Source organism: Chanodichthys erythropterus, chromosome 19 (assembly GCF_024489055.1).
Source record: "Chanodichthys erythropterus isolate Z2021 chromosome 19, ASM2448905v1, whole genome shotgun sequence".
Taxonomy (NCBI): domain Eukaryota; kingdom Metazoa; phylum Chordata; class Actinopteri; order Cypriniformes; family Xenocyprididae; genus Chanodichthys; species Chanodichthys erythropterus.
In genome coordinates this window covers 30600643-30623433 of record NC_090239.1, presented here as the reverse complement: position 1 = coordinate 30623433, position 22791 = coordinate 30600643, and the positions used below count along the sequence as shown (strand labels likewise).

The 22791-nt window shown below is 36.5% G+C and overlaps 1 protein-coding gene across 1 annotated transcript; it reads left to right on the top strand.

Annotated features, from left to right (window-relative positions):
* The first annotated feature begins 2370 nt into the window (after positions 1 to 2370).
* On the top strand, positions 2371 to 17301 carry rundc3ab (RUN domain containing 3Ab). Its single transcript, XM_067369227.1, has 12 exons — positions 2371 to 2556; positions 2736 to 2858; positions 8433 to 8548; positions 8653 to 8780; positions 9439 to 9524; positions 9732 to 9821; positions 10047 to 10127; positions 12709 to 12871; positions 12975 to 13132; positions 13589 to 13708; positions 13874 to 13968; positions 16025 to 17301. Exons 1-12 carry the CDS (start codon positions 2549 to 2551, stop codon positions 16165 to 16167), a joined length of 1311 nt encoding a protein of 436 aa, XP_067225328.1. The 5' UTR covers positions 2371 to 2548; the 3' UTR covers positions 16168 to 17301.
* The last annotated feature ends 5490 nt before the right edge of the window (positions 17302 to 22791 follow it).

Here is a 22791-nt window from a genome sequence, read left to right as displayed (position 1 = left end):
AAATTATGGAATATCTTCATTTGTGTTCCGAAGATGAACAATGGTCCTGCAGGTTTGGAACGACATGAAGTTGAGTACTTAATAATTTCTTAATAGAAATTTAATTTTTGGGTGAACTATCCCTTTAATTTGAGATATTCCCAGGTCCAACCAGCATGCTATACCAAATAAAGTGCTGTAGTAATGACGTATTTTTGTTGACCAACCCGGAAGTTAGAATTTCCCTTGTACCCTTGACAAACAAACAATCTGATTTTCATTGGCTTTTGGATTTTTTGCTGAAAATAAGCTCTGTGACCAACAAAAATGCTAATTCTTCGATTTTTTTTCATCATTATAATCTTGTCCACAACGAACTACATGGTCACATAATTTCAACATCACAAACATTAAGCTTCCAACAACTTTCAAACATTTTCACTGAAAGTTTGAATTAGAATGATTTGCAGGAGCGTGATTATAAACACAATGAAGCTGGAAAGTTGACTAGAGATGAGTTAAAGGAACACTCCACTTTTTTTGAAAATAGGCTCATTTTCCAACTCCCCTAGAGTTAAACAGTTGAGTTTTACCGTTTTCGAATCCATTCAGCCGATCTGCGGTTCTGGCGGTACCACTTTTAGCATAGCTTAGCATAGTTCATTGAATCTAATTAGACCGTTAGCATCGCGCTTAAAAATGACCAAAGAGTTTTGATATTTTTCCTATTTATTTAAAACTTGACTCTTCTGTAGTTAAATCGTGTACTAAGACCGACGGAAAATAAAAAGTTGTGATTTTCTAGGCTGATATGGCTAGGAACTATACTCTCATTCAGGCGTAATAATCAAGGAACTTTGCTGCCGTTCCATGGCTGCAGCAGTGCAATGATATTACGCAGCGCCCGTGAGCCCCTGCTTGCACAGTGAGCGTGCCTTGCAACCATGGAGACTTTGTGAGAGAAGCTGCGTAATATCATTGCACTGCTGCACACATGATACGGCAGAAAAGTTACTTGATTATTACGCCTGAATGAGAGTATAGTTCCTAGCCATATCAGCCTAGAAAATCACAACTTTTTATTTTCCGTCGGTCTTAGTACACGATTTAACTACAGAAGAGACAAGTTTTAAATAGGAAAAATATCAAAACTCTTTGGTCATTTTTAAGCGCAATGCTAACGGTCTAATCAGATTCAATGAACTATGCTAAGCTATGCTAAAAGTGGTACCGCCAGAACCGGAGATCGGCTGAATGGATTCGAAAACGGTAAAACTCAACTGTTTAACTCTAAGGGAGTTGGGAAATGAGCCTATTTTCAAAAAAAGTGGAGTGTTCCTTTAACCTGTTCGCCCTGATGACGTTTACGACAGTCCTCTGTAATCCCATTTAGCCACACATTGCCTTTTTCAAGGCAATGAGTTGTGATGTCATCAAGCTACATCAAGCCACCTCTAGTGGCAAAAAAATACATATTGCGCCTTTAATCAAAAACTGGAAGAGCTAAAATATTAACTAATTTTTAGGTTTTTGCTTTCAAAATACGTCATCCCTGCAGCACTCTATATTATGGAAGACCATTTCTGCCACATAAGGAAAAAAACATGCTTTAGTAAATCAAAACTATGTAATAAAAAGAATTTTAAGCCATAAAAATTTGAAATTAGATTAAAAAACTGAAATTATGACATAAAATGTCATAAATATGACCCAAAATCAAAGTTATGACATACTAAACCATAATTGTGACATAAAAGTCATATTTTTAGTATTCTACTTTTTATCTCATAATTTTGATTAATCTCAATTATGACTTAATATGTGATAATTTCTCATAATTATGACTTAGTCCAATGGTTTCACAGACAAGGTTTAAGCTAGTCCTAGACTAAAATGCATGTTTGAGCTGGTTTACCTGAAAGCAACTTGCAGTCATTTATCTGAAAATCTGTCAGTGCTATTGTTTTGTCTCAAGATTCGCACCAGTAATGTTTTATTTTTTTCTAAGGGGCATTTATAAAAGCTACTCAAATATCTTAATTGAACTATGGTCTAATCCTAGCTTAGTCTAAACCCCATTTATGAAAGGTAGTTATGTCATCATTTGACTTTTTATCTCATACTTATGATTTATGCCATAAATTCTGACTTTTTATGTCATAATTTCAACCTTTTATCTCATAATTATGATTTTTTTTATGTCATCATAAGTATGATTTACCAAAGCATGTTTTTTTTTTTTTTTTTTCTTATGTTAATGGATTTCCATACTATAAGCCAGACCTAGTAGCATGGAAGTATGCTCTATTCCGATTTCCGACCCGCTTATTCTGTGACTGACGCCCTACAGCGGCCGCATTGGTTCACTGCGTCTCAGCAGCGGTGGAAAGGTGCGTGCTTCATGCGCGTCCCCTCAGCACAATACGACCTATTTAGAATAACCTTTCCAGTTAATAAATCTTATGAATTTAGCTTAATTTTGTTTAATATGACGAGTTTCTTCCGAGATTTGAAAGAAATGTGAAACATCCTAAAAAATGATTTTGCTGATCCGGTGGATGCTGAGATCATGATGAGGTCAGTATAGAGGAGGGGTGCAGACGGTCGCCATCAGTGTCTCTCTTTAACAGCGCTCAAGGAGAAAGCGTCTGTTCATCAGCACTTTATAATAGTGGAGAATGGCGTTTTCATATCGCCTGTCTTCGCCTGTTCTGCCTCATCTCTGAATGCGGTTGTGTGTGTATTTGTGGCGTAAGGGAGGGGTCCATTGGGATGGAGCAGAGTTTCATGCAGTCCGCGATGGCTATGGGTGCACAGTCCAAGAAAGGCTTCTCCAGAAGCATCGCCGTGGAAAGAAAAAACCTTATCACGGTCTGTAGGTGAGTGACAAGCTTTCAGAAGTCACGAATGTACAGTCGCATATGTTGCAGTGTTTATGGCCTTCAGCGAGTCATAAACACGGATGCGATACTAACAAATGTATTTTTTCTGCTGGATTTGTTACCTTAATTCATTTGCAAAATGTAAAACGGAGTCTGAAAACAAAGGTGAACGTTTTCACTACCATCCTAAAGAAATCTGTAGATAGATATCTGTAGACGTGATGTCTGACAGACATATAAACAATTCAGGGAGGTCTGGATAGCTAAAGATCTTTGTTTAAGTTCTGTAGACTTGGTTTTACGAGTCTGACTGTATATTCTTAATTATTAAGGGTATGTTATTAAATGTGTGTGGACGCGAACATTATTTTTGAAACCGGACATTGCACGCTATGTGATTTATGTCTGTTCCCCGGATGATGTCGTTGCTATGACGACAACCTTCCTACCGCAAGGGCAGCAGGGCTGACGGGAGCCGCTGGGAATCTGCGCTGCTGTACAGAGAATAGGGGTCATAAAATGATGCGCTTCCGTTATCGAAAATCGGAAGAATATCATTTATCGTTTTGGGCCCACTTAATACCAAGTGTCTGTAGTTTCTTTATAGGCATCTATAGTTCCATGAATAACCTTTAAATTGTTAGTTCACCCAAAAATGAAAATTCTGTAATTTATTACTTATCCTCATGCCGTTCCACACCCGTAAGACCTTCATTTATCTTCGAAACACAAATTAAGATTTTTTTTATTTGGAATCCGATGACTCAGTTAGGCCTTCTTAGGGAGCAATGACGCTCTCGAGATCCATAAAGGTACTAAAACATATTTAAATCGGTTCATGTGAGTTCAGTGGTTCAATATTAATATTATAAAGCGACGAGAATATTTTTGGTGCGCCAAAAAACAAAACAAAATAACGACTTATAAAGTGATGACCGATTTCAAAACAATGCTTCAGGAAGATTCGGACCATAAATGAATCAGAAAAGTCACGTGATTTCAGCAGTTTGACACGCGATCTGAATCATGATTCGATACACTGATTCATTTATGCTCCGATGCTCCTGAAGCAGTGTTTTGAAATCACTAAAGAAGTCGTTATTTTATTTTTATTTTTTTGGTGCACCAAAAATATTCTCGTTGCTTTATAATATTAATATTGAACCACTGTACTCACATGAAACGATTTAAATGTTTTTAGTACCTTTATGGATCTTGAGAGAGGAAATGTCATTGCTCCCTATGCAGGCCTCACTGAGTCATCGGATTTCAACTAAAATATCTTAATTTGTGTTCTGAAGATTAACGAAGGACTTACGGGTGTGGAACGGCATGGGGGTAAGTAATAAATGACAGAATTTTCATTTTTGGGTGAAATAACCCTTTAACATGTGAGTCATTCCACGAAACTGGTACGATTTGAGTCCCTCTGACCTTTTTCACTGTATTTTATCTATTGGGTCACCAAAATATTTGTTTAAAAGCTTTTTGTATTAATTGAAATGTCTCCTTTAATAATGTTTAAAACATGACATACATTTTATCTTCATATTAGAAATTATTTAGTTTTTTTTTTTTCAGTTGACTCCACCTTTTTTGTCATGTCCCTCAAGGCCTTCTATGAGAGTGTACTTGGGATATGAATAATAAAATGAGAAAAAAGTCCATTCATTTTACCATTCCCATAAATATCCATCTGTGCTTTTTCTAAGTAAATTCATGAGTATTCATTAAAATCACATAATTTAGTTCCGTACCTCAGTAACCCCGTTACACAAACCATTCTTCTCCCCCTATAAAAATAATGAACTGATACTTATGTGACATCATTAATAGGAAGTCACAGTGGCCAATTTGGGCAAAAACTCACAACCCCGTCACACCTACATTTTTATTTTATTTTATTTTTTTTTTGTTAAGGTTATGAAAAAGTAATTTAAAGTTAGTTGAATTCTGTCTGAAATGATCAGAGCAATCATACGAATACTGATTTTAGTTCAAATTCTGAAGTTAAGCCTTTGATTAAAAATGATGAGGTTGCTATCACAAAAAGTGCCCATTTCAGGCTTTAGTATACAAAAGTGTGAGATTTTATGTAACCTTTATATTTGCAGTTACTGAATTAGTGTGAGGGACATCTGATTGATAGAAAAATGTTGATTTTATCACAAATACATTTTATAATAATATTCAGAGAGCTCCCATAGTGTCCATAACTTAAAATAATGACCAATAATAATAGGGATTTGATGCCTGAGATGGGAAAATATGTTTTTCTGGAAGTTAAGTATCTCATTAATGTTGTGGGGTGTTCAGAGAAGTAATACATTTCGCTAAAAAGTCTAAAAATGTGTAAGTCCAAATCGTACCGGTTTCGTGGAATGACTAGCTTTCCATTGCAAGGTTCTTTATAGTGAAAAAGGTTTCACTATAAACTAAAGTGTCTTCAACTACTATGTTTATTGACATTTAAGTTAATCATTTGATACAATGCACTATTACATATAGCCTACATGTTTTTATATTGTATTTATATTTTAATAATACCAGCACATATTTTTACATCTATAATTACACTGTTGACCCTTCCCTTACACCTAACCTACCTTTAAACCTACTCATACCACCAAACCTGCCCCTAACCTTACCCTGTTGAGAGTTTGCAATACAACATGAACAGAATAAGTACATTTTACTTAACTATTTTACCAAGGTTTTTCTCTCCAGTCTCTGAACTATGCCTATTGTACGGCTGTGGAGGGCTGTACTGAAAGAGTCATTGTTGTGATCAGAACAAGTGATGGTGACGTCACTGCTGTTTTTGGCACTGACAGGAATAACATATTACTCCATGTATGACTATATAATTTAATGCATTCAATGAAATTATATTTGTGGTTACACTGTAAAATGACACATACAGTATATCTTCTCACTAAAATGATGGCATCAGATTACAAACAATATTACTAATTAAATACAATTATGTTTAGAAGTCACCTCAGATGCTGGGATGGGCTCCAGCACTCCCACACTAAACAAAGAAATAAAAAAAAATTTAAGTCTATGAAAATTGTCTCCTCTATATTTGTTTTTTTCAATATTACATGCGCCATAAACCAGGGTGAAAGCGGATGTAACCCACCTTCAAATGTGTGATAGGCTACATTGCTTAACCCTGATTTGATTTTAAAAGCCTAATTTAATATTTTGCATACAAATATTCTTAGCAAGAAAAGAGGTGATATTCCCTATAAACATTTTAGAGATTATTATGTTAATGATCTTTAAGGCATATTTGGCTCTTCAGCGAGGCATATATACAGTAGAATGTACTAAAACGCTATGTATCTCTTCTATACATTCAAAACACAGCACTTTTATTCAGGAGTCTGTGGATGAAGTAAGTATAGTAAGTAGTCAAGTAAATGTTTTAGTCATTTACCAGAAAGATTCATTTAGTGCACTGATCCAAACAGTTCAAAAATGGAACACACTTACTCATCATATCATCATTGGCCATTACGTAACCATTGCTTCTTGCAAAAGGTTTGTAATGCATAAACTTGAGTGTATTGAAGGTTTATAAGATTTTGTATCTTATCATTGTATTTGAAATTGTTTTTAGTATGCAATGTATTACTGTGGACAAATATAAAGACATTCTCTTTGATAAAGATTGTGGTGATGCTTTGCGTATAGATTAGCCTTGTTACACCTTTTTTTTTCATTTTCCCTTGTTAAAAAGAATTGAACATAATTACATTTAGTGTGCACTTTTAGTGTACTTCAGATCTTAAAAGTGTTTTTTTTTTAAACTGAACTTGCTGATAACACTTTGTAATAATGTCAAATTAAATTAAAAGTTTTCCTATAAACATAAACTTTAAATCATGTTTTAATCATCTTTTATCATTAAAAAGGACACTTATTTTGATGTGTTAACATATTAAAGTACATGTAAAGTATAATTTTAAATGTAGTAGCCTATGTTATTGTCTTGCAAGGTTGCAGCAATGGAAATAAAGTGCAGGATTTAGTCGTGTCCGTCTTTTTTTTTTTTTTTAAAGGTAACAGAAACACTCTGAATACTCAGGATCAACTCTCGAACAGAACAACCAACTGATTTTGACAAGATTGGAGGATAAACAGAACAAACACAGGGCTTAAATACACAAGACAAACTCATAAACAGAAACATCAGATGCCCATTATGGAAAGAAAATATATTTCCCTATATATAAATGATCAATATATTACATGATTTAACAGTATATTTGAAAATATTCAGAAAAATATATTGAATAATACATAAGGAATTGCTGCTTTTCATATATTGAAAAATATGTGATAATATATCTACTAATATATCATCATGTATGTAATTTTATATTCAGTAATATAATTCATCATCAGATATGGTACTGCATGCATAATATATTGCAGATATATTTACTCATGCAATATAAACATATATTATATTAACACATTTCTTATATTTTATAATTCTTTACATTTTAAATGGTTAATATTTTCAAGTTAGTTAACAAAAGTACACCTGCACTAAAGTTTCTACCAGAGAGACTATCACTATCTCTATGCACAGCTGTTACTTTTTAAATAAAGTTATTATATGGTGTTCAGCCAATCATTAACCTAACCACAGACTCTACTCTTCAGCACAATGGTAACCCCAAAAGCTCACACATACCAGAAAACCTTTTAAATTTCAAAATAATACAACTTTAAACACTAACAGATCTCCCCCTATATCAATATTGAGCAAAACACATGAAATAGCACTTAATTTTTAACATTTACTCTCCCTTAACAGTCAGAAGCAAAGCATGCTGGGAACTAGAAGTCTGTTGTAACCACTGATTGTATCTCATTCCATGAATGTGTGTATATATGTGTGTACAATACATTCACATTTATAGGGGAACATGTATGTGCAATATATGTACACAATAAAGGATAAAACTTTATTTTTATTTTATCTATTCTTTATTTATATTTTATATGTATCAATATATAGCCATACATGGTCAATGCATATTTTGCAGTATATTGAAAAATATAAGCGCAAGTTTCCCATATATGGAAATGTATTATGTAATATATCACATTATATTTTGCAGTATATTCCCATTTATTAGTTATATAATATATTATAGTCATATCAATGAAAAAACATGTTACCAAATGCAAACTTAGGAAACTGAACTAAACACATGCAAAACCCATGTATAGTATAGTGTGAGTAGTATGTTCACACTGGAAAATGCACTTCAAATAGCCAGATGATACACTTCATTATTAAAAAAAACCAAAAAAACAAAACAAACACTTAATGCACTCAACTGTCGCATCTTTGCCTTTCCTTGCATAGCAGAGGTGGAGGATGTTGTATGACAAAATAACCTTATAAAATACATACACTAGATGGTAGAGCATTGCATAAGTGCATAGTATATAATGTGACATTTGTGTAAGATTTGTTTTTGTCTCCTAGAGATGCAATCAGTTATTCCATATTGTAAAATTATATTGTTTGTGTTTGTATGGCAGGTTTTCTGTGAAGACACTGTTAGAGAAATACACAGCAGAGCCCATCGATGACTCGTCTGAGGAGTTCATTAACTTTGCTGCTATTCTGGAACACATCCTCAGTCATCGCTTTAAAGGTAAGACAGTGTATACAAAATCACTTGTACACTTTTAAACTATTTAAAAGTACAATACAGATATATTTAAGCCAGTCACGTGAATGGAGGTATGTCTCTTGCAGGCTCTGGCAGCTGGTTTGATGGTCAGCGCAGTTTTTGGGACTTCATCCGTCTGGCCTGCAGCAAAGTCCCCAATAACTGCATAAGCAGTATCGAGAACATGGAGAACATCAACTCCTCACGAGCAAAGGTGGGCATGCGAAATATTTTTGGTAGGATAAGTAAATACTGTAATTATTAAGGCTGCTTTAATACACAAGCAAAAAATACATGGTACTTTTTTGTGCCGCAGTAATGGTAAAATAGAAATACCTAGGTTCTTACTTTGAAGGGTTAGTTCACCAAAAAATGAAAATTGTGCCATCATTTACTCCTCATGTCATTCCAAATCTATACTACAGTCTTTCTTCTGTGGAAAATAATAAAGAAGATATTTTGATAAATTGTCCATAAAATGAAAGTCACTGGTAACTAAAACTGTTTACCAACATTCTTCAAAATATCTCTCTTTTTTTTAATGTTCCACAGAATATACAAAAAGTCATACAGGTTTAGAATGACATGAGGGTAAATAAATGAGAGAATTTTCAATTTTTGGGAAACTGTTATGAATAATCATACAGAAGAGTACAGGAGAAAATTGCACTTTGGTGAATTGTAAACATTTTTGGTTTTCTTAAAAAAATATGATTTGTCTTATGATGATATGTTTTATTCTCAGGAACACATAATAGACTCAACTTTCTTTAAAGGTGTTCATTAATGTTTCTGCAGCATATGCATATGCATGTTTGATATGGTTTGTATGATGAAGCTTGCAGTGATTTATGATTCATCCATGCCTCTAGGGCAGAGCATGGCTACGGGTTGCACTAATGGAGAAACGTCTGTCTGAATACATCGCCACAGCTTTGCGAGATAGTCGCACCACAAGGTCAGACTAAAAGAGAAAAAACTCAATATTAATCATACCACCAATATGATCCATTTATGGTCACACCCAGGCATCAATACATATATCCAGTTTAAAAATAACAATTTACACAGCCATTAAGAACGTTAAAATATTGAATGCAGAAAATGGTGCATCTATAATGTGATTGTGTGTGTTTATGAATTGCATGTGTGTGTTTGTCTGCAGGAGGTTCTACGATGAAGGTGCCATAATGTTGCGAGAAGAAGCAACTGTTCTGACTGGAATGCTGATTGGACTCGGAGCGATTGACTTCAGGTAAGAGGATGGATATTGGAAGGAGTAGGAATACAAAACACACATCTCTGTTTCAAAATCTCAGCATTCCAACTAAAATGGAACTTCAAAATTAATAGATTTAGAAAGCTATACATAGGCAGCAACCGCATACAATACTATAATGCTGGTTCTGCAACCAAGTGAGAATGTTATGCAATGTAATCAATTTTATGCAAATCTTTGTCGATCTGTGTTTGTTGCCAGTTTCTGTTTGAAGGGGGAGGCTCTGGATGGGAAGTCTGAGGCTGTTATTGACTACACTCCTTATCTGAAATTCACACAAAGGTAAGAACTTTTATATTCTACAGTACAGCTCAGTTTCATAAAGGGAATGGTGTGGGAGAGATGTTTAGAGTTTATTTATATTACTTTATCAAGGGTGGCACCACTACTAAAAAAGTGGTGGGGGTCCAAAGTTTTATGCTTTTGGGGTGTATAATGGGGATTATTATTACAACAAGATTGTATACATTACCATCTGCACAATCTCAGTTCATTATTCTTAATAACTATATTTATTTATACCGACCATTTTGTAATACACCTCTGCATGACATGTGGGTCTATTGTAAATAAAATGCTACTTCTATAGTTTTTCTTTGTACCATCTATGATGAAAGATTCTGAAAGATAATGTGCAAAGTCTAAAAGAAAAATGTGCAACTTTCACATGCATCTGATCAACAGTTAAACCGCACACTCTTATTTTAGTGTTGTTGTTCTTGCAGCAAACAATTTTCTTTATCCATTCAGTTTAACAGCATTGAGTTAAAGAGTTTTGTGATTCAACTAAACTGTGCATATGAATTTTAAACACTTACATTATGTTCTTTCTCCATCCATGCAATAAATGTGTGCTCTGGTAAAGTCAATGGTATGACTAATTTATATTCATATCAGCATAGCTATAAATATCGTAACATTATAAGTATATCGATACAGATTTAACACCCTATTAAGCACCAGTGAACGCTATAGTGAGCGCTTTAACTCTTTATTCAGACTTGTCAGACCTGTCTGTTATTGCCTGAAGTGCTGGGACACTTCAGGGGTTGGTGGTGATAATATAGCAAAATATTGGCTAAATTCATTACTATTACTAGTAATGAATCTATTACTACTACTAGATTAATTACTATGCAAAAATATTTAACTGCTCAATGCAATTGACCAGTCAAATCAAGTATTCAATTGAGTCTATTCCATTGAGGCCTAAATAAAGAATATAGCTGCAAGCAGCGATACAGGGCCAATCCCTGAAGGGGCAGCAACAGCAGTGCAGAGCCAGAAGAGCAAAAACACCAGAAATAGGTTGAAAAAACAGATAGGTTCAGATGTATAGGCGAGAATGAACTCAAAATGAACAGAAGTTCATATGAAAATGAACACAGAATGAACAAAAAACACATTTCTAATCCAAGAATAAGAAAGATTAATACAATGTATTGCAATGATGTGACAGAACATCACACACATTTTTATAAAGTTGAATCATGCAGGACTCAAAAACACAATCTTTAGTTTTCATGCTTGTTGCTTATCATTTTGCACCTCTCAGAAGACTCGCTTACACTCAGTTGCTGGGGTTAGTTCAGTAGTTCAGGTGAGAATTAACTCATGAAGATTTTGTATATAAATGTACCACATGTTATATTTAATAAGTTCTGATTAGATTATTCATAGAAAGACAAAATGTCTGGAACAGAAGAAACTTTTGCACCACTTCTCTTGCGGTCTGGGAATGTGCCACATGGGATTCAAAACCACGACGTGAAAGGTTTGGGTACTGTGGCTACCCAGTTGACACACATTCACCAGGCTGCCGAGGAGAGCTTTCAGTGTGAGAATTAGCATACAAAAGCATTACTTAGCATGTTAACTAGATTAGCATGCTAAGCTAACTTAACTGCTAACGTAGCTTAAGGTTAACCTGATAGCCCAAGACTTACATTGAAAAGAATAGCAGGTTAGCATGTTAAGCTTTTTAGCATAGGACAACAAACGCAGCCAGACAGTCGATTTCAAAAAGGTATTTCTCAGGAACAGTATTGAATAGCCTATCAAAATTTTGTTCAGTCATTTCTGTGTGGTTTTGTCCAAAGATCATCTGAGCCAGATTTGGACAAAATGGACAAGATCCGTTTGGAGGAGTAGCGAAAAAAACTGTTTTTCATTTACTAAAATATGGTGGACAGGCAAATGGAAAATGAGAAATCGTCAGAGATATCGTCAGAATTGGCATAAACCAAGGAACGTAATGAAACAGAAAACAAAACAAAAATTGGAAAACAAATTTTGGACAATGTTTTCAAAAGTTTTATGTGTTTTTGCAAAAAACCCTAGGACATGCTGTTGATGATCCCTACCTATTTTTTTCCAGATATGTCAAAATGTTAAAAAAAGTTGCAATTTATGCAACTTTTCTGACAGACTGTTCAAAAGTTATGAGCTAGAATAGCCATTTTGTTGTGATGGATCAAAGTTTTGCTGAGTTACAGCCTCTGAACCAATTTTGCATCAACATTGTTAAGTTTGCGTCATCATAACTTTTGAACAAAGATGAATAAAAAAGTTGTGTTTGGTTATTTCTGTGCAGCACAGTCCAAAGATCTTATGATCAGTTTTTGGACAAAATTGGACAAAATTTGAAGGAGGAGTAGTGAAAAAACCCTAAATACTGTACTTTCAAAATGGTCAAAAGCAGGATGGATTCTGATTCGCTGTCAATGTTTTTATAGCACATCAGTTGGAAAAAATCAATGTGAAATTGATTCCAATGATATTGTTTCTCTGTGGCATTATGGTTGTGTTGTGGACTCTGCTACTGCTCTGTCGCCATGGAAATGAGATGTTGTGCTGTGTTCAGTTATGATTATCTTAGTGACGATGAGGACGGTCAGAGTGTGGACAGCAGTAACAGTGATGAGAGCGTCGAGCATCCTTACATCCCTCTGGTCACAGATGAGGAGAGCTGGAGGAACAAGTGCCGCAAGATGGAGCAGAGGTTCAAGATCGTCAATGCGCAAAAGGTTAAACACACATACATGATCTCCTATAGTGGGTGAGTAACACTCAAATGAATGTTTCATGTGCTAAAGTGTGTGTGTGTGTGGTTGTATTATTTGTGTTTAGGGGTACCTTGAGGAGCTGGTGAGGCTGCGGGAATCTCAGTTGAAGAATGTGGAGATGGAGAATAAGAAACTAACTGCTGGACTAGAAGAACTGCAACTACAGAGCCAGAAAGAGAAGAGAGAACTGGAGAACATCATACTGGAGCTGCAGGAACAACTGTGAGAGCAACATACACACACCTCTGTTTTTGGAGACATGGGATGTTTATGGAATTATTTTGAATTGGTTCAGACATATTCACCTGTTTTGGTGAAACTTTCTGCTTCTTCCGTTTTCTTTATCAATCATTTCAATGAGAATCAACACTGTCAGATACAAAAACATGTACTGTTGAAATAAATATGTATAAACATAGACACATAAAGCATTTATAATTATGAATGAAGGAATGAATTTCCAACCCAGTACGATTTCAGACTGATTTAAACACAGAATGATGTAATTTAATAATTGCAACGAAATAAAAATAAATAAAATATAAACTTCTAATGATCATCTCTGATTCATTTCAAAGTGGAAATGTTGCTATTTTAAAAATGAATGGCTGGTTTAAAAAACAGTGGGACGTACAGTATCGCAAGAAGTCCATAATATGTTTTTGTCTTTTATCACAGGACAAGTCTGATACCTGGTGAATCACATCCTCTTTCTAAGGATTTGTCAATCCCTCTTGTTAACCAGTGGCCATCACTCCACAAATACAACAACCAGGAGGACAGGAAATTGTACCACAGGTAATAAGGGCTTTCATACGGGCTAACAGCTTACTCAAAATCACAGTCATTAACCACCCAACTGGCTTTGTGAATTGAGTTTGTGTTGCTTAAAATATATCTAGAATGCTGACAAAGATTTAACGGCAGATACATTTATGTTGTGGGTCTGTTGTTGTCTTTTAGGGGTAGTTTCCCCAGCCCGGAGCCACATATCAACCTAACCACAAATTCTCAGAGGACGGAAAGGAAACAGAATGGAAAAGCCTGGTGCACAGCAGGTACTCCTTAAAATCTACCTACATGCTTAAAGTCGATAAGAAATAGAAGCTGCGATAGTATTTACTTTACTATTGTGAATTATATAAGAGTGAAACAGATTCTTGAATAAGAAAAAAATGTAGGGCGGGAATTGATTGGATCATCAGATCATTGTGGTATACTATTGCTGTGATTTCATTGCTGTGAGAATTGTCCAATTGATTTCATGGTGACTCTAAGGTGGTAGCTTTGTTTTTACCTTGCTGTCTAGTCCAAGCTGGTTTTGGTGGTTGTTCAGCTGAGTAACTAGCTGTAAGATGGTTGAGATTTTTGGAGAATGGTAGCTAGACTTTTGACTATCAGCATGAGGTGTGGTCCACTTTAGAGCTTATTCTGGCAGGAATTACCCTCTTAGGAGGAGACTGACAGGCCTAGGGTGCATTTCTCAAAAACATTGTTAGCCAGCTGTGGTCTCAAGTTCTCTTGTTACTAACATTGTTCAATAATTCTGTTTTTCCCTGAAACCAAAGTCTTAACAAACATTCGCAAACATCAAGACAATCTTGTGTAGTTGGAATTACAGCTCTCGACCTGTGGTTAGAATCATAGTATGTATATGTGAACTTAATATAGTTCATGCTTTTAGGTACAACCCAGCTAACAGAGAATGTTCTAAGAACTTCCCTAATGTTCTGGCAAGGTTCTTTCAAAGTTATGAGAAAATGGTCTTCCAGTAACATTAATAAAATGTTTGTTATCTGGTCTTTAATAATGTTCTCAAAATGTTAGCACAAAAAACATTACTTATACACCATTCATTGAATGTTTTTTTCTGAAACTTTTTAGGTGGATGTTCATCTACTAATCTTTTTTAAATGTTACTGCTTGTTTCAGAATGATCAGAGAATGTTCAAAAGTATCCCATAATATTTACAAAATGGAATTTTCCATTAACGTTCTCATAACCAAGAAAAATGTTTTTAAAACATATAAAAAAACTGGAGGTTTGGAATGGTCAGAGAGCTTTCAGAAATAACGTTTTCAAAATTTAATGGCAACGTTAGCAAAAAAATATTAAATTAATGTGTGTGTATTTATATATACATAATTATACAAAGTGCACACACATATATGATGTGAACACAAACTTTTATTTTGGATGTAATTAATCGTGATTAATCTTTGACAGCCCTAATTTTAGCATGTCAACAATCAGTGTTTTTAAAGAGTGTATGTGCATGAAGGACAAGGAAGGGTATGACGTAGGACGGAACCTGCGATGAATCAAACATCAAATAAAGCAAAACGATGGAGAACAAAAAACAGAGAGAAACAAAAAAGGTTAGTTCCCCATCTAGGTAGTCCAGCTGGACAACTTTCTAAACCTGATTCAGCAAGCCAAAAACCTGCTAGAAACCAGCTACTATGTTCCGAAGTACAGCTACCACCGTAAAGTCACCATGAAATCAAAATTGACTTATTTTTTTTTATGGAATATAAAAATGACTAATCTGTGGACATTATTTTTAAATTCACATAACCTCGTAATCTTTAATCAAAACAACTTTTCCCCCTCACAACAACTCTTTTATGATAACACATGCACCGGTGAAAGGGTTGAACAACAATCCCTCCTTCCAGCAACGGTCACTCAAATTAAATCACAGCAATTAGAAAACTCCAACAATCCAGTCAATTCCTGATGGACAAAGACAAGTCCCGCCCCAAATTCATCTAATTTAAGAAGCATTTTCAATCTAATTTACATCACAATAGGGATGAAAGGGCAATTGTAACTAATGTTTCATACCAACTTTAAAGGGACTGTCCCATTTACTTGCCTCATGTAATTTCAAACCTGTTTGAATTTCTTTCTTCTGTGGAAAAATAAGATATTTTGAGAAAAATTACAGTGTGTGCTTTTTTTTCTCTTTCTTTTTTTTTAATTTTAACCAAAAATGTTTAGTTACACAAAAGAAAGAAAGTCATACAGGTTTGGAATGGCATAAGGGAGGAACAGGAAATGCTATTATTGGTGTTCAACAATAATCCATATTCCCTTCATTTTCATTTCAGAAAAAGACTACACTCCCTCTATGTTAGGTCTGTGTGGTTCTCTGTCCTCTTTACCCAGCTGTAAGTCCCTGCCAAGCCTGAGGTCAACAGAGTGCCTGGTGAACATCAGCGCAGAGCCCAGTCCTGCTCTAACCCCCAGCTAGGGTCCAGCAAATGAGACCAATGTCACAAGCAGAGAGAATCTGCACTGTCAGCTAAGACATCCAAAGATATAATGGCTTGGGTACAGCCTGTGTAAACCGTGTTACCCTAATTGTCACAGAAGTATCATCCTGCTTCCCCTTGAAGAGATATAGCTAGACCACTGTAGTTATGTCAAGATGTTTTCTTACAGATTTTTTCTTGTCAGAGCTTTTCAAATGCGGATATCTCTGAATGTCTTTGCTGTTCAGGTCTTTCTCCTGACTTGTTGTGGTATCCAGTGAAGGCAAATTGTGGACTATGCACTGACTGACTTGAAACCTGCCTGAATCGTCACTACTAAAGGCCAACACTGCTTTCCCACATTCTGCTGCCCTTTAAAACCATACCCTTACAAAACACATACAAACAAAATCAAACAGACACTAACAGTCAGAAATTAACAATGAACAGTGTGTGAAAGAAAGCATATTATAGTTACAAAGTAGTATTTTGACATTATCATCACATTTGTTTTCAACCATCTAAACATCACATTTCTGCCAAATAACATGCAAGAACTGATAACAAGGTGATGTGTATGTCTTACTTTACAGTCTACTGTACAGTTATAGTGGTAATAAAATGAAAGACATTTCCGGAATAGCTGCCTTATTCCTCTTTCCTTGCCTCTTGAAAAAAGTTTGAGCATCCTGCACATGATGGGAGTGTACTATTGCTGAATGACTGATAGTGATTGACCTAAACAGATGGACCAGTATATATCTGCGTACTGTTGTATTGTACTGTATGTTTGACATCTATTTGTCATCTGTTGTTGCATCATTACAATACGTCTGCAATGTGTAGACCACTGTCATTTTTGGTATATTAGCAACAGATGTGACACCTTGCATTGATTTTAATTGCATTGGCATCATATAAAACTGATAAGCTAGGTATCCCCCCTCCATTATCATTGTATTTGAAAGTCTATTTGTTTGAGAATGTGTGTGTGTATGTGTGTGTGTTGTGTTAGGCTGTTCACCCTCAATTAGCATTAAATAAATTCATTTTTTTTTTTTTTTTTATCATTGCACATTTCATTGTTTAAAAAGCCATTGGAACCCTATGCTGTTTGTCATTTTAAATCGCAATAAAACTGCCTTTTTTGTCCTAATGTTTTCCATTGAGTCATAGTTGTTTCCTCAAAACAAACATGAAACACCACTGCCATTTTTAGAGTGTTTCTGGGTGTGCTGTATATAGTTTGTGGGTGTAAAGACTAATGGTTTTTAATGGAGTGGAACAATGAGAGAAACTGGTGAATTTAACTTTCTAATACATGAATTATTAATTCACAAAGGGGGAAAAAAGTCTCAGGTTATGACTGTAACCCCATTTCCCTGAGTAGGGAATGAGAGGGACTGTTCTACATTTACATTTACATTTAGTCATTTAGCAGACGCTTTTATCCAAAGCGACTTACAAATGAGAGTAGTAGAATCAATCAAATCAACATGAGAACAACAGTATGTAAGTGCTGAGTGAAGTCACAGTTATGTCAGTAAAGTGCTAATAGCGAATTTATTTATTTATTTTTTTTTAAATAAATACACAGATAGGAGAAGAATATTAGTCAAGGTAAGTGCTACTACTACTGGGTCAAGTGCTGACGAAAAAGATACGTCTTTAGCATTTTTTTGAAAATGGCTAGAGACTCAGCTGCTCGGATAGAGCATGGTAGGTCATTCCACCAGCCAGGAACAGTCCCGGAGAAGGTCCGTGAGAGTGATTTTGTGCCCCTATGTGATGGCACCACAAGGCGCCGTTCACGTGCAGAACGCAGGTTTCTTGAGGGCGCGTAAGTCTGAAGTAGTGAGTTAAGGTATAGCGGTGCAGAGCCAGCGGTCGTTCTGTAGGCAAACATCAGAGCCTTGAATTGGATGCGAGCAGCTACTGGCAGCCAGTGCAGACTGACAAAGAGAGGAGTGACGTGCGCTCTCTTCGGTTCGTTGAAGACCAGTCTTGCTGCAGCATTCTGGATCAGTTGCAGAGGCTTGATAGTGCATGCTGGAAGGCCAGCCAAGAGAGCATTACAGTAGTCCAGTCTGGATAGAACAAGAGCTTGGACAAGAATTTGTGTGGAATGTTCCAATAGGAAGGGTCTAATCTTCCTGATGTTGTACAAGGCAAATCTGCAGGACCGGGTCGTTGCTGCAACATGATCTGTGAAGGTTAGACAATCATCCATCACCACTCCAAGATTTCTGGCTGTCCTGGAAGGAGTGATGGTTGAAGACCCAAGTTGAACTGAAAGGTTGTGATGAAGTGTTGGGTTTGCACCGATCATAAGCATTTCCGTTTTTGCAAGGTTGAGTTGGAGGTGGTGGTCCTTCATCCAGGCAGAAATGGCTGTCAGGCAGGCTGTGATGTACTTGTGAAATCACACCAATTCTATTGGCTGATGGCAGTCATATGACATGAAACGGCACGCCATTATGAGTATGAAAGGGTGCCTGTATGAATGAGAACATAGAGACGTCATCAGCTTCTAATTGGCTGCAGTATGACGCTCAAGCATGTAGGGTTACAATCACAACCAGAGACAGTCCCTTTTGAGGGAACTCAACGCTGCATCAGAATGTTGATGCTATGGGAACTTCAATACCCACTACACCATAATGAAAGGATGCCTGCCTGAAAATGTAGTGAAATCATTTAACGTGCATTGTTTGGAAGCCACAAAACCCCTGCTGTGTGCACCAAAACACGCCAATGGCCTGAAGGTGGACAAAAATGCTGAGAGCGCAAACAGGGCAAAAAAGATGTAGCCTCTTATGTTTCACAGATTGAAAATGCACTAGGGGCCTATAGAAGGCCTATAAAAACACTGAAATGTGACACTGAGGAAGGCACCTTTGGGACATAATTTGGCCTAGGATGGAGAACAGCTTTGACTCCACCAGGAGCAAATTCCAGGCAGGAGGAGGCAACTGACAGGGCTTGCAAATTTTGCGATAGCTAAGAGAAAAAACTCCTTGAGAGTCAGAAATTTCTCAGAGTCTGACTCCTGGGGCTTGAAAGGTGCCATAGATACCCCTTTCCCACCAAGGCAGTTTGAGTGCTGGTTCGGAGCCAGAGCCTAGTTTCAAATCAGTTCTTTGTCTTTCGACACACAAAGCACCAGCTCCGAACCAGGAAAAGTGGTTCGTAAGTAGCACCAAAACGTTGCTGGGCTAGAAGAAAGAACCGCTTTAGGAATATGAATACTGAGATACTTTCACATATTTCAAAGGATGTTTTTAAGGTTTTCGAAACATACTGTGATCCAAGAATGCTTTCTCATTTTGTATTTCAAATGAGGAAAATGTGCGTTTTTTGGTAACGCATCCAACAGGAAGGGCTTTTTCTTTTACTCTTTGTCTTTCTCTTAGTATTTAGTTATTTTGAAGTCATTCTTTAGCTTCACCCTTGGATCAGCGGGAGCGTTTGTAGAGCATACGACACCTTGTACTTTTGGATTGTTCTCACGGTGTTTTGATGTCACGCGCCGATCGCTCTGCGAGAAGCTGATGCATCTGGAACAAGCCTGGTGTGTTTGTGTTTGGCACTGCAGCGCTAGCTTTGCTGTGAAATATGAGACATATACAGTGACGTAACACCTGGCTCTGTGCTGCTCTCTAGCCCATGGAAAGGCAAACTGGTTCTTAGAAGGCTCGTCAGTTAAACCAACTCCGAACTGGCACTAGCACTAGCTCTGAACTAGCACCCAGTTCGTGCTGGTGGAAAGGGGGTAAGAGAGACCTACCAGGACAACTGCAAAGTCTCTAGAAGGAACAACAAACAGGCCCAAGACAAGAAAGGTTGTCTCCCAGGGATGCCCCATCAATGTGAATGCGGATAGCAGAAATTGCTGCCACATACACTTTAATTGTAGATGGGGTTAACCCAGCAAAAAAGAACTCCAGCACTAAACCAAGATGGCAGTTAAGTGGGTCCAATTGTCACTCTCTGTATCACTTGAGGGTGATAGCCTCCACTTGAGGGTGTACAATTTCCTCATGGATGGAGCCCTCACACTTAGGATGGTCTCAACAACCTCAGTTGAGAGACCAATGCCTAAGAGTTGGTCCCCCTCAGTGGCCAGACCCATAGTCTCCATATTTTTGATAAATGTGATAAATTGTGCTCCCTGTCTGAAACAGAAGATCCCTCTGAATGGGAATCTCCCATGGAGGGCTATCCAGGAGAGATATCAGGTCTGAAAACCAAACTGCTCTGTCAAACCTCTGCCAGATCAACTCCAATTTTGGGTGAAGTCTCCATTCCCCGGGCCTAAGCCCCTGACTCAACAGGATGTCTGCTCCCTGATTCAGTTACCAGAGATGTAGACTGCTCTTACCAAGAAGGACGAGATCTGGCACAAACAGAACTGCCCTGGTGATTTATGTATGCAACTAATGATGTGTTAGCCTCATGTATGGCAACCTCTGAGATCTTGGAGGAAGTATTTCAGAGCCAGAAATACAGCCCTCATCTCCAGGCAAATTTATGTGCCTTAAAAGATGGTGACCTGTCCACAGACCCCGAGCTGAATGGCCATCTGGGACTGTGACTTTATTCAACAATTTCCCTCTTCCCTGTCAGTCTGTTACGCATTTGGCACAGTGAATGCATTGCAGAGCTTCTGTGTTTACTTCCGAATGCTGGCTCGGTATTGGCCGAGGCTGTGTTCACGTGAGCTGCACGACACATTCGTGTAATTCTGTCGCAGGAGCCGGCCAATAATCAGTCAGCGTAGAACCTGGAAGCGCTGAACGTAAAAAGGTATGCGAATGATAGAAGAAAAGATATTGTTGGATAAAGTCGTTATTTTTGTTTTGTTTTTGCGCCAAAAAGTATTCTCGTCCCTTCATAAAATTAAGGTCACCTCGACTTTTTTAACAATGTCTTTAGTACCTTTCTGGACCTTCAAAGTGGTGATAATATTGCTGTCTATGGACAAGTCATATTCTGCTCAGATTTCATCAAAAACATCTTAATTTGTATTCCAAAGATGAACGAAGGTCTTACGGGTGTGGAACGACATGAGGGTGAGTAATTAATGACAGAATTTTCATTTTTGGGTGAGCTAACCCTTTAAATATATTGCTATGGTAGCTAGGGCCAGTAGGCTCAGCCTCAAATCAAGTTATTAACAAATGTTAATAGAACGCTCATTCAAAGTGATCTGTTCTATTAATGTTCTCTAAATATTAGTCAATTTTTTTGAACATTTGGGGAACAATGAGAAATAACATTAACTTTTATAACTTAATTGGAACATTAGCATAATTTTCTTAAATATATATTTTTGTTAGCTGGGGTTTTCTGGATAGTTGATAAAATCTCATATAAATACATAACGTTCTGTTGTCTCATATGCATGGAACACATCATTCTAATCTATTTCAAACCTGTTCCTCCTCCAGATGTCACTGTGACACTCATTACAACATGACTTGAATTTAGGGTCACTGTGACCCAGGGGTCAAACAAAGAACAAGTGTCAATTATGTGTCAAAGGTCAGCATCATTTGTTCACTGTGGACTGTTGCAGTAAAAAGAACCTAAGAGAAGTGTCTAAATGCAAAATGGGGACCGGTGGTTCACCAAAAAGATGTGACACTTGATTAATATCTCAGCATGCAGCAGGGTGAAGCTAAAGAATGACTTCAAAATAACTAAATACTAAGAGAAAGACAAAGAGTAAAAGAAAAAGCCCTTCCTGTTGGATGCGTTACCAAAAAACGCACATTTTCCTCATTTGAAATACAAAATGAGAAAGCATTCTTGGATCACAGTATGTTTCGAAAACCTCAAAAACATCCTTTGAAATATGTGAAAGTATCTCAGTATTCATATTCCTAAAACTCTCTGCAATCCTGAAATATGACAATTGAATAAATGTAAAGCACAGATAACAAAATATAATTTACTATAAAGAAAGATAATACAAGCACACTTTAAAAAACAAACAAAAAAAAAACAAGTGACTGCACAGACCACAAAACAGTTCTGCAAAAATGGGCATATTCAGAAGATGTTAACTCACACAAGCTCCACCCTATGCAAACCACCACTGATTGCACTCCCTGGTCTTCAGTCATTTGGAGGAAGGTTATCTCCAACAATACATGCTGAAGACACCCACAGGGATGGGACTGTTACACCCATGGAAGAAATACCACCTCTATACATAGATATGACAAATGTAAAGCAGTTTAAATATGTGAATGAATGTTTTACTCACAATTCAATATGATAGTTTCCAAAACAATTATACAATATTATTGAATAAGGGTCTAGCATTGCCTAATGCACTGTACAGTTACTTAATAGGATACATTTGACAACAAAAAAAGGATCTAAAGGAATAGTTCACCTGAAATGAACCATTTGTTATCATACTCTTTCTTCTCAGTCTGAAATAGTATCACAAATACAAGGGAAAAAAATAGTCGCAATTACATTATTGTTTATTTGTGGCAGAAACAAGCTTCCATATTAATCTTATTTGCACTTGTACATATTCGACAATAAAATGTTTAAGTTAAACTTGCTATTATGGCGTATTTCTGGATGGCCATTTCTTTTAGCCAATC

Excerpts from the sequence above, each read along its gene's own strand:
- rundc3ab (XM_067369227.1), top strand. Across the intron at positions 8,549-8,652 it reads CCTCAGTCATCGCTTTAAAG|GCTCTGGCAGCTGGTTTGAT; the intron begins GTAAGACAGTGT and ends TGTCTCTTGCAG. Across the intron at positions 13,969-16,024 it reads AAAAGCCTGGTGCACAGCAG|AAAAAGACTACACTCCCTCT; the intron begins GTACTCCTTAAA and ends TTTTCATTTCAG.